A 14,481-nucleotide genomic window follows, 5' to 3' on the forward strand; every position below is an offset into this window, starting at 1 on the left:
TCATATGTTTCTGTATTTGATTCTTTAGTGCAGATGTTATTAATTCAGGGATTTCTTTTTTCATTTCCAATCTGAGGTCTTCTATATCTTTCTGTAGCTGTTTTATTTCAGAAGCTGTTGATTCATTGCTTTCAGTTGTGTGATTTCCAATTTGTTCTGTATTATTGTCCTCTGCACTTGTTATGGGTGGGCTTGGGTTCTGAGGTTGCATTTGTTTCCTTCTCGTCATTTTGTGTAGCACTGTCTTCTGCCCTTTGTTGTAGATCTCTGCTGTAGTTATAACCTTCACATGTTCTTAAGTTCTGGTGGAGCTCTGCAGAGTTTGGACTCATCCAATTGCGTCTGGCTTAGGTCTGGCTGCTGTGCTCAGCTCTTTTCCGCTGCGCACCTGGGCTAGGACAGGGTCTGGTGGTTCCCGGAACTCGACAGAAATTCCTACTCGGTGGGAGTGGTGGGGGAGGTAGGGCGGAGTGGTGGGGGGTGCCTGAGGGGGTGGGAGAGGGTCTGACCCACACTGCACCTGGGCTGGGACTGGTCCCGCTGGTGCAGGGTTGCAGGAAGCTCTCCACACACTCACCAAACCTGGGCTAGGACTGGGTCTGGGGGTTCCCGGAAGTCGGCAGAAATTCCTACTCGACGGGAGGAATTGGGAAGGTACGGCAGAGTGGTGGGGGGCGGCCCGAGGGTGTGGGAGAGGGTCCAGCCCATGCTGCGCCTGGCCTGGGACTGGTCCCGCCGGCCCAGTGTAGCAGGAAGCTCTCCACACACTCACTGGACCTGGCATAGGACTGGGTCTCCTGTGTTTTAAACTACTACTTAGGTCCAGGGATATAGCTAAGTTGTACAAGCACCTGCCTGGAAAGTGCTGAGTCCAGAGTATGATTCATGTTACCAATGACTGATGTTAGGAATAGATAGAGGACAAGTCAAAAATGTAAATTAGCCGTGTATACTTCACACACACGCATGAACTTAACATACATTATAAACAGATGTATATATGCTTTACATTTTCTATAAATTCATACATTTGAACATTCAATGCAGAGATGATTGCACATCATTTTTTCCAACATTGATCGAAACAGTTCAATGACTTTCAAAATATAGAACATATTAATTTGACAACTGGCTCTTTATAATGCACTTCTTACTTTCTGGTTTACTTTTTTTTTCTCTCTTTCTTCCTTGTTTTTTATCTTTCCTTGTCGCTCTTTATCTCTCTCTTTCTCTCTTTCACTCATTTCGTTTTCTTTTACATGGTTTCTTTCTTAATTTAGGTAAACCCACAACTTTACGTCAGACTATGGCAAAAGCAGAAATGTGGCTCATTCGATCCTACTGGGATTTGGAATTTCCTCGCCCAATCATGCCAAACATGGACTTTGTTGGTGGTCTTCACTGCAAACCTGCCAAACCTTTGCCTAAGGTAAGAATATCTGGTTTGGTTTGGCTTGGTTTAATGTTTGGCTTTTCATTTTGAAGACAATGACTGTGCATTATTCAGTTTTTTGTTAAAAATGAGATGTTTGAGAAATAGCAAAAAGTATACTGTCAGGAGAAACTAATGTTCCTCTATTATCACAACAATTGATATTTCAATAAGATTGTCAAACTGGATGAAAATGCTGATTATGTGTACAAAGAATTTTACTAGATAATCCAAAGAGTAAAATGTATCTAAAATAGGTATTAGATAGTTAAACAACAATCCAGGTCAAGAAACTTGAAATTAGAATTGCATAATACAAAATGCAATAGATTTTTTTCTCTATTCAATTACTGTTTTCAAATGTGGAGGGGAAAGACTACGGAGTGGGGATATTTAGGAAGTTATAAGACTTTCAGCAAAAGATAATAGCACATAGACTAAGATTTCCAAACAGATGACAATTACTTACCCATATAAGAAGGCCAGCAAGCATGCAATGAATTAGGGGAAACATAGTAAAAATACAAGAAACTCTTAAAGTGTTTTGGAACTTTATTAATGATGTAAGTCAGATCTATATCATTATTGATGTTGTTACTAATTATGTTGTCATTAATTATACTAATTATCTAATATGTGCAGATGTGTCATGTATTCTCATCCAATAGGAACTGAAATCCAGCATGAAATTTTATTCTCTAGCAAAATCATAGAGAGCAGAAATCCTGTAGTCTTCCTAAATGTAAATGAATATAAAACTAACACAAGCAAAACACATTATTCTGCTTAAATACCACGCACTGAAAGTTTTAGACTATTAGAAACAAAGTAGATAATTCATGAATTCAGCTATTAAGGTTTTTCTGGGCTAGGGAGATAGCTAGGAGTATTAAGCACCTAGCCTGGCAAGTGCTAGGACCTGGGTCAGTTCCCAGTACAGCATTCCATGCTGACCCCAGAACCTGGGCCTGTCATGCCAGTCAGAGAGACCAGACATAATGGAGTATATCTGGAATAACTGCACTTTGGAGGCTGAGACAGGAGAATAACTACACGTCCGATCTTTGTAGCTAGACCGTGTACCAAATAAATAAATAATTAAAAATATTTAAAGAGCGATGAAATGTTAAAATTTTACTGTAAGTGCTCAAGTTTTTTTAAAGTTGTGTGCATTTGAATAAAGATCATTTCTAACAGTAAAGGTTTAACAGTAACACTGCAAGCAAACGCAGTCTTTCCTTGCTTTCATCCCACCATTTATTATTACTCACAAGAAAGTTCTCTTTTATACTTCAGAGTACAGAGGCATGAGTTCCTCTACTGGTGCAGATGTTTTGTGGTTCACTCAACCTTATTGGACATTGCATGAAAGATTCTCTGGAGCCCAGACCACTCATGTCTGAGAACAACCTTGAGAGTTGAATTATAATGGAAATCAGTCTACATGTAGGGTAGTATAACTTCTTGAGGAAGAATAGAAAAAATGAATTTAAAATTAGCATCTAATATTTAAGGCATATTTTCATAGAAAATAATTGCTTACTCTTTATTACAAGTCACTTGCAGAAGTTTTCTTTTTTCTCTATTCTTAGTAGCACCCAAACTTTTTCAATTGTTTAAACGAATAAGGTCTAATATACATTTTGAATTCAAATTGCTTAGATTCTTTAGGGATATTTTGGTGAATCCTAAAACTGAGGAAATATTATTTAAAGTTCAGTGGAGGATGCACTTACATAAGAAAGAATTCCTAATGTCTAAAAAAGAGGGTTAATTAAAGTGGAAAAAACATAGGATAAGAAGAATAAAGAAATAATTGACATTCTAGTGGCATTGCTTAGTCCTGATCCCAGTGGATCATAAACCATGCACTTTTGTCCAAATCAAGCATTATAAAGTCTGTCTGCTTACAAAATACTGCCTTTTCAATAAAAATATGACTTTTTCATTATGAAATATGTACACAAAATACATCACTTCATTAAAATATAAAAGTTTTGAATAATTTATGAAATCTAAAAATAAATCTAAACTAAATTATTCACACAAAAAAATCAAATTTCACTATGCCACCATGAATAGAAATTTGCAATGAAGTCAAACACACATAGTAAACTACATGTCAAGCTAAAGATTATTTGCTCACACCAAAATATGCATGTAAAAATTGGGTTAGAAATGAAGACCAAAAGCATATAAATGGAATGATCAAACAATTCCTAGAGGATAACAAAGAAACAGAAATTGAATACAATGACTTAAAAGTATAGAAAATAAATTGCCTGTAAAATTTTAGTTTGAAACAGAGTACATTATTTCATTTTATGTTATTATTTTATTTTATTTTTCTGCAGGGTCTCACTATGCAGCTCAAACTCATAATGATCCTCCTGTATGTGGCCTCCTCAGCACTGTGATTACAGGCATGTGCCACTATGCCTCTACTTTGTCCCTGGCTCTGTGAGCCAGGGAGTGCGGCCAGTGCAGCACGTGGTGCCAGGGAACGAACCTTAGTCCGTGTGTTTGCCTAAGCATGTGCTTAGTCGGCTAAGCTAACTTTCCCATCCTTACATTTTAGATATATTTTGCAAAATACTGAGAATTAGAACAATTGGAAAAGGTTAAGGTGGCAACCATTGCATTTTGTGCACTTAACCTCTCCAACTGCTCCAATGATAACTGACAAGATGTACCCTGTCTCACCCTTTATATAATCTTTCAAAGGCATTTGCCATACTATTCTTGTGATGTGCAACATTCTTTCTTCACAGGAAATGGAAGACTTTGTGCAGAGCTCTGGAGAGCATGGTATTGTGGTGTTTTCTCTGGGCTCTATGGTCAACAACATGACAGAAGACAGGGCCAATGTGATTGCTTCAGCTCTTGCTCAGTTTCCACAAAAGGTTAGAAAATGTGCCACCATTCTAGAGCAGTGTCCATTTAATTTGTTTAATTCTATATTGTGTCAAATGGCAGAAATTCCCAAGTGATAATTAGTTTTGTAGCTCTAATATATCTTACCCAGTTCAGAATCAAACTATAGAAATGACAATACTAACAAAAGAGTGAGAGTTTGGTTGATAATTATTTTGATCCTTCCATAGAAATTAGAAAGAAATGTATTCAACAGTTTCAATGGGTGAAGGTTTTCACCACAATATTATTTTTAGACATTCAGAAATGGCAAAACCTGGCTGGCCAGATAGCTCAGTGGACTAAAACACCTGCTTAAGCAGGCGCAGTTACTGAGATTTGATCCACGGAGTGCCCCTGCAGGCTTCTGCCTCCAGAGCAGGATGATATGGCAACTGAGCCTGGGTGTGGTGGCATGAGAGTGTAATATCAGCCCTTGGGAGGCTAAAAACAGGAGGATCACTAGGAGTCTGATCTGTGTAGTGAGAACCTGTAGACTCTGATATATATATATATATATATATATATATATATATATATGAAAAAATATATATACATATATAAAGATAAGAAAAGAAAAGGAGAAAAAAAAAGGCAAAACCTATGCTGTCACATTTTCTTGTGGAACTCCTAAGGGCCCAGAGCAACCTAAAAGTGTTTCAGAAAGAGGTAAAATCTGAGTTATAATCCTTCCTAGCATAAAGCAGTATGCAGGTATTGAAAAAAGACTGGGTTTCATGATGCCTTGTATGAGTCACAAGGAATCTTTGCCTTATAATTTATTATAATTTTGGAATTAGCTATTCAGTATGCTCTTCTGGTAAACACAATAATAACATATGTCCTCCAAGTACACTGCTTCTTTTAAAATAGATTGAAACATGCAGGTAATTGAAAATAGGAAAAGTAAGAAAAGTTTAAGTAAAATCGAGTTTGAAAATGAAAGAGGTTCCCTACCTTCCCAGACAATATAGTTTGTATTAGTTTTCTGTTATACAGAATACAAATTTAATTGTTATATATTTATGGACTACTTTTCTATATTTTGTCCATTACATGATTATTGGCATCATTATGCTACTTGTTAAGGCAACAGTTACAAGTTACTTCTCATATTCTCAGTTTTAAAAAGCATATGTAAATTGTGCTTTAATACATGTGTATGCCTCAGTAATTTTCAAACATTACACTGTTCTGTAACTCAACATGAAAAGAATTTTTCTGGGACATATTTTCTCTGTAGTCTATGAGTATCATGGTTAATTTTTGGAAAAAGAACGATTTGAAAGAATTATAGGGCCTCCAATTTTCTATCTAATTTTTTAGAGTGAGTTTATTTATTTATTTGATACAACATCTCCTTATGGAGCTCAGACTCCTAGCAGTCCTCCATGCCTTAGCCTGAACAGCACGGTGATTATCACATGCGTGCCACCATGACCAGTTACAGTGTCCCGCTCAGTGTGGGGGCCAGCACAGCGGTACCAGGTATCAAGGCAGTCCTTGAGCTTTGCCAAGCTGTTGTTCAGACTGCCGGGCTATCTCCCCGGCCCTTTCCACCTATTTTTAACAGCCATACAGAACTCTACGGCCTAGCACTATTGATGACATGATAAATTTATGTTGAAAATGAAATAAAATTTTCCGGGAGAAATGCTTTCTTTTTTGTAATTAAGGCAAGTTTGTGTAATTAGCTTTCTTAGACTTTTATTGATTCCTTTCCAAGAGCTGATTAAGGGGCTGAGTACATAACTCTGAGGTCTAAGCGCCTGCCTCGCAAGCCCAAGACCGGGGTCAGATCCCCAATACCTGATGCTTTTCCGGGTCCAGAACCCTGGCATGTGCTGGCCACAGAAACCTGGTGTGATGGCTCACTCCTATAATCCTAGCACTCGGGAGGCAGAGACAGGTGAAATGCTACAAAGCTCAGCTGCGTAGCAAGACCCTGTACCAAATACATAAATAAATAAACAAAAAAATATTTAAAGAGCTAATAAGACTATTGATTGTAAATGAAGACAGGTCAATTTGCAATAAAATGTCTGTAGAATAAGTATTTTATGTCTAATAGCTTGAAATCGAAATGTAGTTTTAAATTTAGAAGCTGCATGTTATATATAAGGGATTTACCTTTAAATATCTTTTTATCTGATATGATTGAATGATGAGTACGTTGCAATTTCTTAAAACATGAATTTATCATTCATCATCTAATGAGTTTCTCATTTTATTAAAAATCGTGATTGCATTTAAGATGAAATATAAAATTACATAGAGGAAGCATGTTCATTATGTTTGTGTTTTTCACATTACTTACATCTTCTTGATCACCTTTCTGCCTTTAATAAATGGAAAAATTTTAAATTTGCTATAGCTGAACTACTTAATATATATATATAGAGTCAGTTCAAGTTTTACAAGGCAAATGAAACATTTTCTCCATCTAATAGGTTATTTGGAAATTCATTGGAAAAAAACCAGATAACGTAGCACCCAATATTGAACTGTATGAGTGGATTCCTCAAAATGATCTTCTTGGTAAGATTTTAGAGAACAAATACTGAAAACCCTATAACAGTTCATTCACTTGATGACAGTTCAAATAAAAATTAAAACCAACAGAATAAGGATTTACTATTAACATATTCAAAGAATTCATCCAATCTTCTTTTCTCTTTTTTCTAGTGAAAAACTAAATATGACAGAATTCATTTCATTAAACAGAGACAGCTGGATAGATGGCTCAGTAGAATAAGTGCTTCCCTAGCAAGCACAAGGGTCTGAGTTCAATCCCTGGTAACACACACACACACACACACACACACACACACACACACACGGCATTTTTCATGGTCAGAAACATTTATGCTTAAATGTAGTCTCTTCTCACTGAGTACAACTCAGTAACTAACTGATTATTTTGCTGACTACTGCTTCAATATATTACAAGCAGTAGTCAGCTTCTAATATATTGTGCTTTCCTTTCTATAAGAGTATTCTATAATATATAGTGCTTTCCTTTCTATAAGAGTATTCTAAGTATTCTAATACCACTCAGAATTATCCCCCTTGTTTATTTTTTTGTTTAATTTTTTAAAATTTTAATAGTACATATTTGTAGTACCTTATGATTTTGCATTTATCTTGGAAAAATTGGTAGATGTACATACCAATGATAATAGGACCTATCTGCCAATGTAGTTAGGATTTCCTTTTCTTTTTTTAATTTATTTTTTCCCATAATTTTATTGAAAAACAAATAGCAATGAGACAGTTTCAAACCAAACTGGTAGGACAGTTTCAATAATTAACACATTGCATATATTCTTCCTAGTGGTTAATTGCTGTACAAGATGCGGAAATGATATCCTATTTATGAACACTATTAAAACAAATCCCTCTATTCATTAAGAGAATGTAACTATATATCTATCCTAACAACTTTGAATACACAGATACAAAATAGACATTCTTCTCTATCCCCCTTTTTTTGTTTAGTTCCATTATTTTAATATTATAGGTGTGTTAACTCAGCAAAATATTCTAAAAGAGTCCAGTAGTCCATAATAGTATAGGGTCTTCCACTTGACTGGCAATGTCAGAAATTGTTGACCTGAGTGCCCTATAGCTCAACATAACAGCATGGCTTTACTTCTTATACCTCATTTTTATACTTTTCTGCTGGACGGTTAAGACCAAGATAAAGCAAGATCTATGCAATAATGTCATATAACTCAGTAGTGTCCCAGATTTTCTGATCAAGGAGATTATGGGGCCAAAGAGGAAAGTGATTGATGATGTAGAGTGTTCCTAACGAAAGTCACATGGGGAGAAAACATTCTCTCAGGCTTTCACAGAGAGCACATTGGCCAAGTAATGGCCAAGACTCATCCATATGGCTAACACTGACAAAGGATCTACTGACTTTATCAGTCCCTCATTTAATTTTGAATGACTCTTTTTTCTATGGAAGAACATGTCACAGCTTGTTATAAAGTAATAACACTTTGTTTCTGATTTTACTGTCTTCCATAGTGCTTTCAGTAATCTTTACATTAAAGTTAGTGGAATAACTATTTTTAAGAAGACAAGTTCTTACAGGCACATGATTTTTCTTTGTAACTTGGTTTATTTTATCTATTAAGCCCTCTACTTATTCAGGTAGCAATCACATGTTCATTGCTCAGCTCTCAAGACACACAATATCTCTGCCATCCAATATTCACATACAAGTAATGCACCTTTAGGTGCTGTCTGTTTTGAGATAGAAAAGCAACTTAGTAAAATTAATAGGCTTGAATATTTTTACCTATGTACAACTTCATTTTATTACTTTTTGTTATGTATTTCTCATTTTTGTCTGATATTTACCAATAATAATGTGGCTTAAAATCTCCTAATTCTTCCAGGTCATCCTAAAACCAAAGCTTTTGTAACTCATGGAGGAGCCAATGGCTTGTATGATGCCATCAACCATGGTGTCCCCATGGTTGGGATACCTTTGTTCGGGGAACAACATGATAACATAGCTCATATGAAAGCCAAAGGAACAGCTGTTGTATTGGATTTCCTAACAATGTCAACTACAGATTTGGTCAATGCACTGAATGCCGTCATTAACAATCCTTCGTGAGTAGTACAGGATTATTACATAGAATATCATGTAAATACTGAATATAGCACAAAGTGTCACAATGAATATAAATTAGAATATATTCATATGCAGAAATTTGCTTAATTTCTGAAAAAAATACTCAATTCTAACTGTGACCCTTATCATAAAATGTTTTGTGATTTTATGTGAAATTTTTTCATAGATTTAAGCATAGAACCAATAACTGGAATGAAATGAATAAAGATAGTTACATTAGGAATGCAGGGAAGCACTAGAAAAGCAATAAAACAGAAAAACATACGGCTGGTAGATAGATCAATAGAATAAGCTCTTGCCTGGGAAGCACATGGTCCAGAATTCAAACCCCAGTACCACAAAAACAAAACAAAACAAAACAAAAACAGAGAAACATAAATATAACCATACTAATTTTCCCCCGAGATATTACTTTCCATCACCATACTGATATTGCCTTTAAAATATTGTGTGTATTTAAGATATGCAACAGGAATCCACAGAATATAGGTTATCTCAAAATAAAAACATAGTATAATAAGTTAATATATTCATTTTCTCATATACTTATTTACTTAAACCTTTCTCAAATTTTTCTATAGACAAAAAACATAAATTCCCTTTATATTTAATCCTTCTACAGTATTTTCAGTCAATAATTTCATATCATTGCACTTGATCATTGAAAATATTCTATAGCTTCATATTTTCTTATTGTATTCTCATAATATGTCAAGATTTGACCCACTTTTAAAAACGCAAACACCTTATTGTTACAAAAATAAATGAAGTTACCTCCTTTGCTACTGCTGCTATGTCACAGTACAGAAAATTGTGGGTTAGACTTGGTAAGACTGCTCCCAATTGTACCCTCTTTCCTGTAACATGATCACCTTGACATCAGTAATAAATGCAACTACAATTCCTCAGTATAAAATGGTGACCAATCCTCATAATCTAGATACAGTACTAACAAGATCAACATCAACCCATTAATATAAAATGTATACTGAGTTATTTACATAAAAATTAAACCAAACTATTCTAAAAATCAAAATATTACTGCTCATAGCAATTAGAGCAGAAAATATATCAAATCTCTGCAGTAAAAAATGCAGGACAAGAGACATTTATAAAAAGATAAGAAAACATCAAAGTCAGGATTGAATTGAGGCAATCTACTAATTTGAAACTCTTATCCAAAGTTAAAGTTTTAGAACTAGTTTCTAGTCATTACCCACCTGTGACTCTCTTTATTCAGACATGCATATATACATATGATCCTTACCATGGACTTTCGTTCTTACCATATGTTATGACACAGCAAGTTAGGCATGATGTCCAGTGATAAGTAATTATTCTGTAACTCAAAACTCAAAATAGAGTTTTGGTTGTTCTTGTTGTTACTTTAGGATGCAAGGCACTTACATTTTTACATTAAAATAAAAATGATTTTCACATTCTGATCATTTTCTGCACATTTCAGCTGAAATATTCAAACAGTCGTATTTACTATCATCTCTGAAATTAAGAATAAAGTTAATAACTTACTTTACTTCCACTTTTTGTGTGTACTCAGTTCATCATTTTAAGGAGAAAAAAGTGAGAACATGTTAAAATTGACATGGAATTTCAAAACAAGACATTGGGAAATCACCAGTGGTTGTTATATTGTTTATTGTGATATTCAGGGTAGCTGTACAGATCACTAGATAGAAGCATTAAGGGGTTTTACTGAGTCTTATCTGGTATCTAATTCTTTCATTGTATAAGTTGATGTCTACTTAATATTTCTTTAGTTATAAAGAAAATGTCATGAGGTTATCAACCATTCATCATGATCAGCCAATGAAGCCACTGGACCGAGCAGCATTCTGGATTGAGTATGTCATGCGCCACAAAGGGGCGAAGCACCTGCGGCCACTGGCCCACAACCTCACCTGGTACCAGTACCACTCTCTGGATGTGATTGGCTTCCTACTGGCCTGTGTGTTGACCATTACTTTTCTTGCCATAAAATGTTTCCTCCTTTGTTATCAAAAATTTGTGAAGATAGAAAAGAAAAAGAAAGAATAGAGCTATGTGAGACTTACAGGTAGTAGGTGTATCAGTGAGGCTTCTGTAATTAATTTGATCACAGAAAATGAATCAGTAGGAAAACAATCCTTAATGATTTATGATACTTGTGCCTTGACTTGCTGCTTATTGTATTATTGGTGAAATATTCAATTATGTTCAATTCCATTTTCATAATTCTTCAAGTATATATTGGTAGGCATCTACATGTATTATCATATCTCAGAAATAGAATTAATAAGTTTATTTTTTATGTGAGAAAAGCAAAATATTTAAATGTTACTTTAAATTTTCTGAAACATTCTGAATAAAATGATGACAAATGGGCTATCTGTGATTTTCATTCAGAATTTTCAGTTGATAAGACTAATTTCAATATAAACTTATCTCTAATTCTACTAAGACAAAGATCACTGAAGTTCTTGTACTACAATAAACGGAAAATGAGTCTACCTTTGATCACACAGAAGTGCAACCTCATCAATTAGTGAGGGAAGGCATCGAATATAGGAAATTCAATGCCAGCCTAGACAATTAAGTGAGATACTGTTTCAAAATAAGAAATAAAATGCCTAAGGATTTACTTCAGTAGTACATTGTCTAAACGACTCAATCCTTCAGGATCGACTCAGTATATATGCAAAACAACAACAACAAAATCAAAAGAAAATATAAAGAAAAAAAGCAAGCACAGGGAATGGAAAAGAAAGGAAAGGAAAGGAAAATATAATAGAAAGAAAAGAAATGGAAGGGAAGAGAAGGAAAGACAAAGAAAAGGAAGGGAAGGGAACAATAGGAAAAGGAAAGGAAAGTAAAATAAAAGAAAGGAAAGTGATTAGAATGGAAAGAGGGAAAGGAAAAGTAAAATAATGTCTTAGTTATTTTTCTCATTGCTAAGACAAAAATACCTGATGTCCAAAGTTAAAGTGTGAAAGATTCACTTTACTCATGGTTTATTAATTTAATAAATAATTTAATTTTAGTATCTGCTGACTCCAAGGCATGGTGGCACAATGCAGAGTGTCAAACATTCATGGTGGAAGAAGAAAGCATAAATGACAACAGTGGAAGGAAAGAAGCAAGCCTCTTTTCCTTCCTTATAGTATATTCAGGCTGTCCCTCATGTAACATGTGTAGCACTCATATCAGAAATTCCAACACTAGGCATTAAACCATACACAAAAACTAGGTTCAGCCTACTCCTCCTAAAAACCTGCCCTGATAACCACATGTAAAAGAAAAAAAATGAACAAAGTAGGAAATCACTTCTAAACTCTGGCAAGGAGGGCTTCCATGTACATGTAATTTCAGAGAATCACATTTTTATAACCCATGTTGTTTTTCTTTTTTTATTAATGATCCTGTGTTGAACTTAGAGATATAAAGCATGACAGTGCAGGCAAAGGCCAGATTAGATTCAGTCAGTTCACTTTGCAGTTTAACACAAGTCCTTTGATCCATATATGAGGAATGAATACACATTCCTCAAAAATTATGAAATATTCATCTTTAACGATTTTATTCACTTTTAAAATTCTGGGCCTAATAGAATTCCTAAATAAAACTGTAAAACTTGCTGATATCTTTGGCTAGAAAGGCAAATGATCTTTTCTAAATGACACCTTGAATATTCTCTATTCTTATTTTAGGGTATGGTAAATTGACTACTAAGGAAGAGAAGAGTGATAAAGAGAAACAGAGAGAGAAATAGAGACAGAGATACACAGAAATAGAGATAGAGACAGAGAGGGAGAACAAGACAGGGATAGAGATACACCATGTTTCTATAGGTGACAAAGATTAACAAAGAGAGGTATGGCCCTGCAATTCTGGTTTGATACTATTAAAATATCAGGTTATGTTTTCCTCTTCTTGTGGTAAGGTAGTAAGATCTCTCATTTGTAGTGTTACTTTACTTTATAAAAAAATTCATAATATTTCATAATTTTTATAGTAGTACAAAATGTTTATAGTAATACTGTTATGAGATATACTGAGGCTATGCAAGCAAGAAAATCACATTACTTTTGTGGTTAGGCTCACTCTACACTACAAAAAAATGGAGGATGAACTAAAGAGCCAAATGTTATGTGTAAGTGGCTTTTGTAAGTGAAAATAAAACAAGAGGAGCTAAAAGCATTGGAAGATAAACTTGAAGTAGAAAATGCTGCAAAGTTAGCAGAACTGAAGAAAAAGTCTGAATAAAAATTTCTGTCAAACATTTAAAATATTAAAATATTTTTTTCAACTGGAGGAGAAAGAACAGCAATACAAAAAAGGCACAGAAAGCCATTTGATTGACTAACCAACATATTCTAAGGAAGAGGTATGTATTAATATCATAGATGAAAAACTTAATTCTAAAGTCCTCAATAATCAGAAATAGCAGAAATTCTGGCATTATGGACTGAACAAAAGGAAAAAGATTTCCAAAGCTGTGTTCAGAATGGATATAAAGAAAAACAAATCAATGCTTTACAATGAAGTTTACCTGTAAAACAAAACCTGCCTTAAAATGTGGAACAGCAGAAAAAGTAAGACATTACCTCATTCTGAATTGCAATGAAAATACATGGATGTCTTGATAAAGTTACAATATGTTAAAGCAAAACAACATGAGGATCATATTTTTCAAGAAGATCTTGAAGGTCCAGGGAAATAGCTTGGTAGCATAATTGCCTGGTTGACAAGTACAGTTTCCTGAATTTGGTCTCCAGCACCAAAAGAAGGAGCAGAATGAGGAGACGGGAAGGGGAGGGGGAGGGAGAGGAGGTGGAGAAGAAAAGGAGGAGGAAGAGGAGGAGGAGGAGGGGAGGAGGGAGAGAAGGAGGAGGAGAGGAGGAGGAGGAGGAGAAGGAGAAAGAGGAGAAGAAGGAGGAGGAGAAGGAGAAGGAGAAGAAGAAGAAAGAAGAAGAAGAAGAAGAAGAAGCCCTAGCCCAGGTCCGGTGAGTGTGTGGAGAGCTTCCTGCTAACCTGCGGTGGCGGGACCAGTCCCAGGCCAGGCGCAGCGTGGGCCGGACACTCTCCCAGCCCCTTGGGCCACCCCCCACCACTCCGCAGTGCCTCCCCCACCCCTCCCGCAGAGTAGGAATTTTTGCACTGTCCCAGAGCCCCCAGACCCAATTCTAGCCCAGGTCCCGTGACTGTGTGCAGAGAGCTTCCTCTTCCTCCTACTTCACCTTGTCCCCTCCAGGCACAGCTAAGGCCTGGCATACATGCCTGAGGTGTAATCCTGCAGCTGCAATCCCTGCAGAGGAGAGTGTAGAGGATAGATCCAACCAGCTAGTCCAGGAGCAGAACATCTCACCACAGGGGCACAACAGGTTCACGCTTTAGGGCAACAGCGGGAAGGATTGAGCACAGCAGCCAGACCCAAACCAGACGCAACTGGATAAGTCCAAACTTTGTAGAGCTGCACCTGAACTTCAGT

The 14,481-nt window shown here is 35.7% G+C and overlaps 1 protein-coding gene across 1 annotated transcript in view; it reads left to right on the forward strand.

Annotated features, from left to right (window-relative positions):
- The window catches only part of LOC101587430 (UDP-glucuronosyltransferase 2B14-like), a 20,986-nt gene extending 9,623 nt beyond the window's left edge, over positions 1-11,363 (forward strand). The window contains exons 2-6 of the mRNA XM_004648219.3: positions 1,281-1,429; positions 4,204-4,335; positions 6,796-6,883; positions 8,755-8,974; positions 10,775-11,363. Coding sequence (XP_004648276.3) covers positions 1,281-1,429; positions 4,204-4,335; positions 6,796-6,883; positions 8,755-8,974; positions 10,775-11,051 — 866 coding nt within the window. The 3' untranslated portion in view covers positions 11,052-11,363. The remainder of the gene's footprint in view (positions 1-1,280; positions 1,430-4,203; positions 4,336-6,795; positions 6,884-8,754; positions 8,975-10,774) is intronic.
- The last annotated feature ends 3,118 nt before the right edge of the window (positions 11,364-14,481 follow it).

This window comes from Octodon degus, unplaced genomic scaffold, assembly GCF_000260255.1.
Source record: "Octodon degus isolate 3935 unplaced genomic scaffold, OctDeg1.0 scaffold00365, whole genome shotgun sequence".
Lineage (NCBI taxonomy): Eukaryota > Metazoa > Chordata > Mammalia > Rodentia > Octodontidae > Octodon > Octodon degus.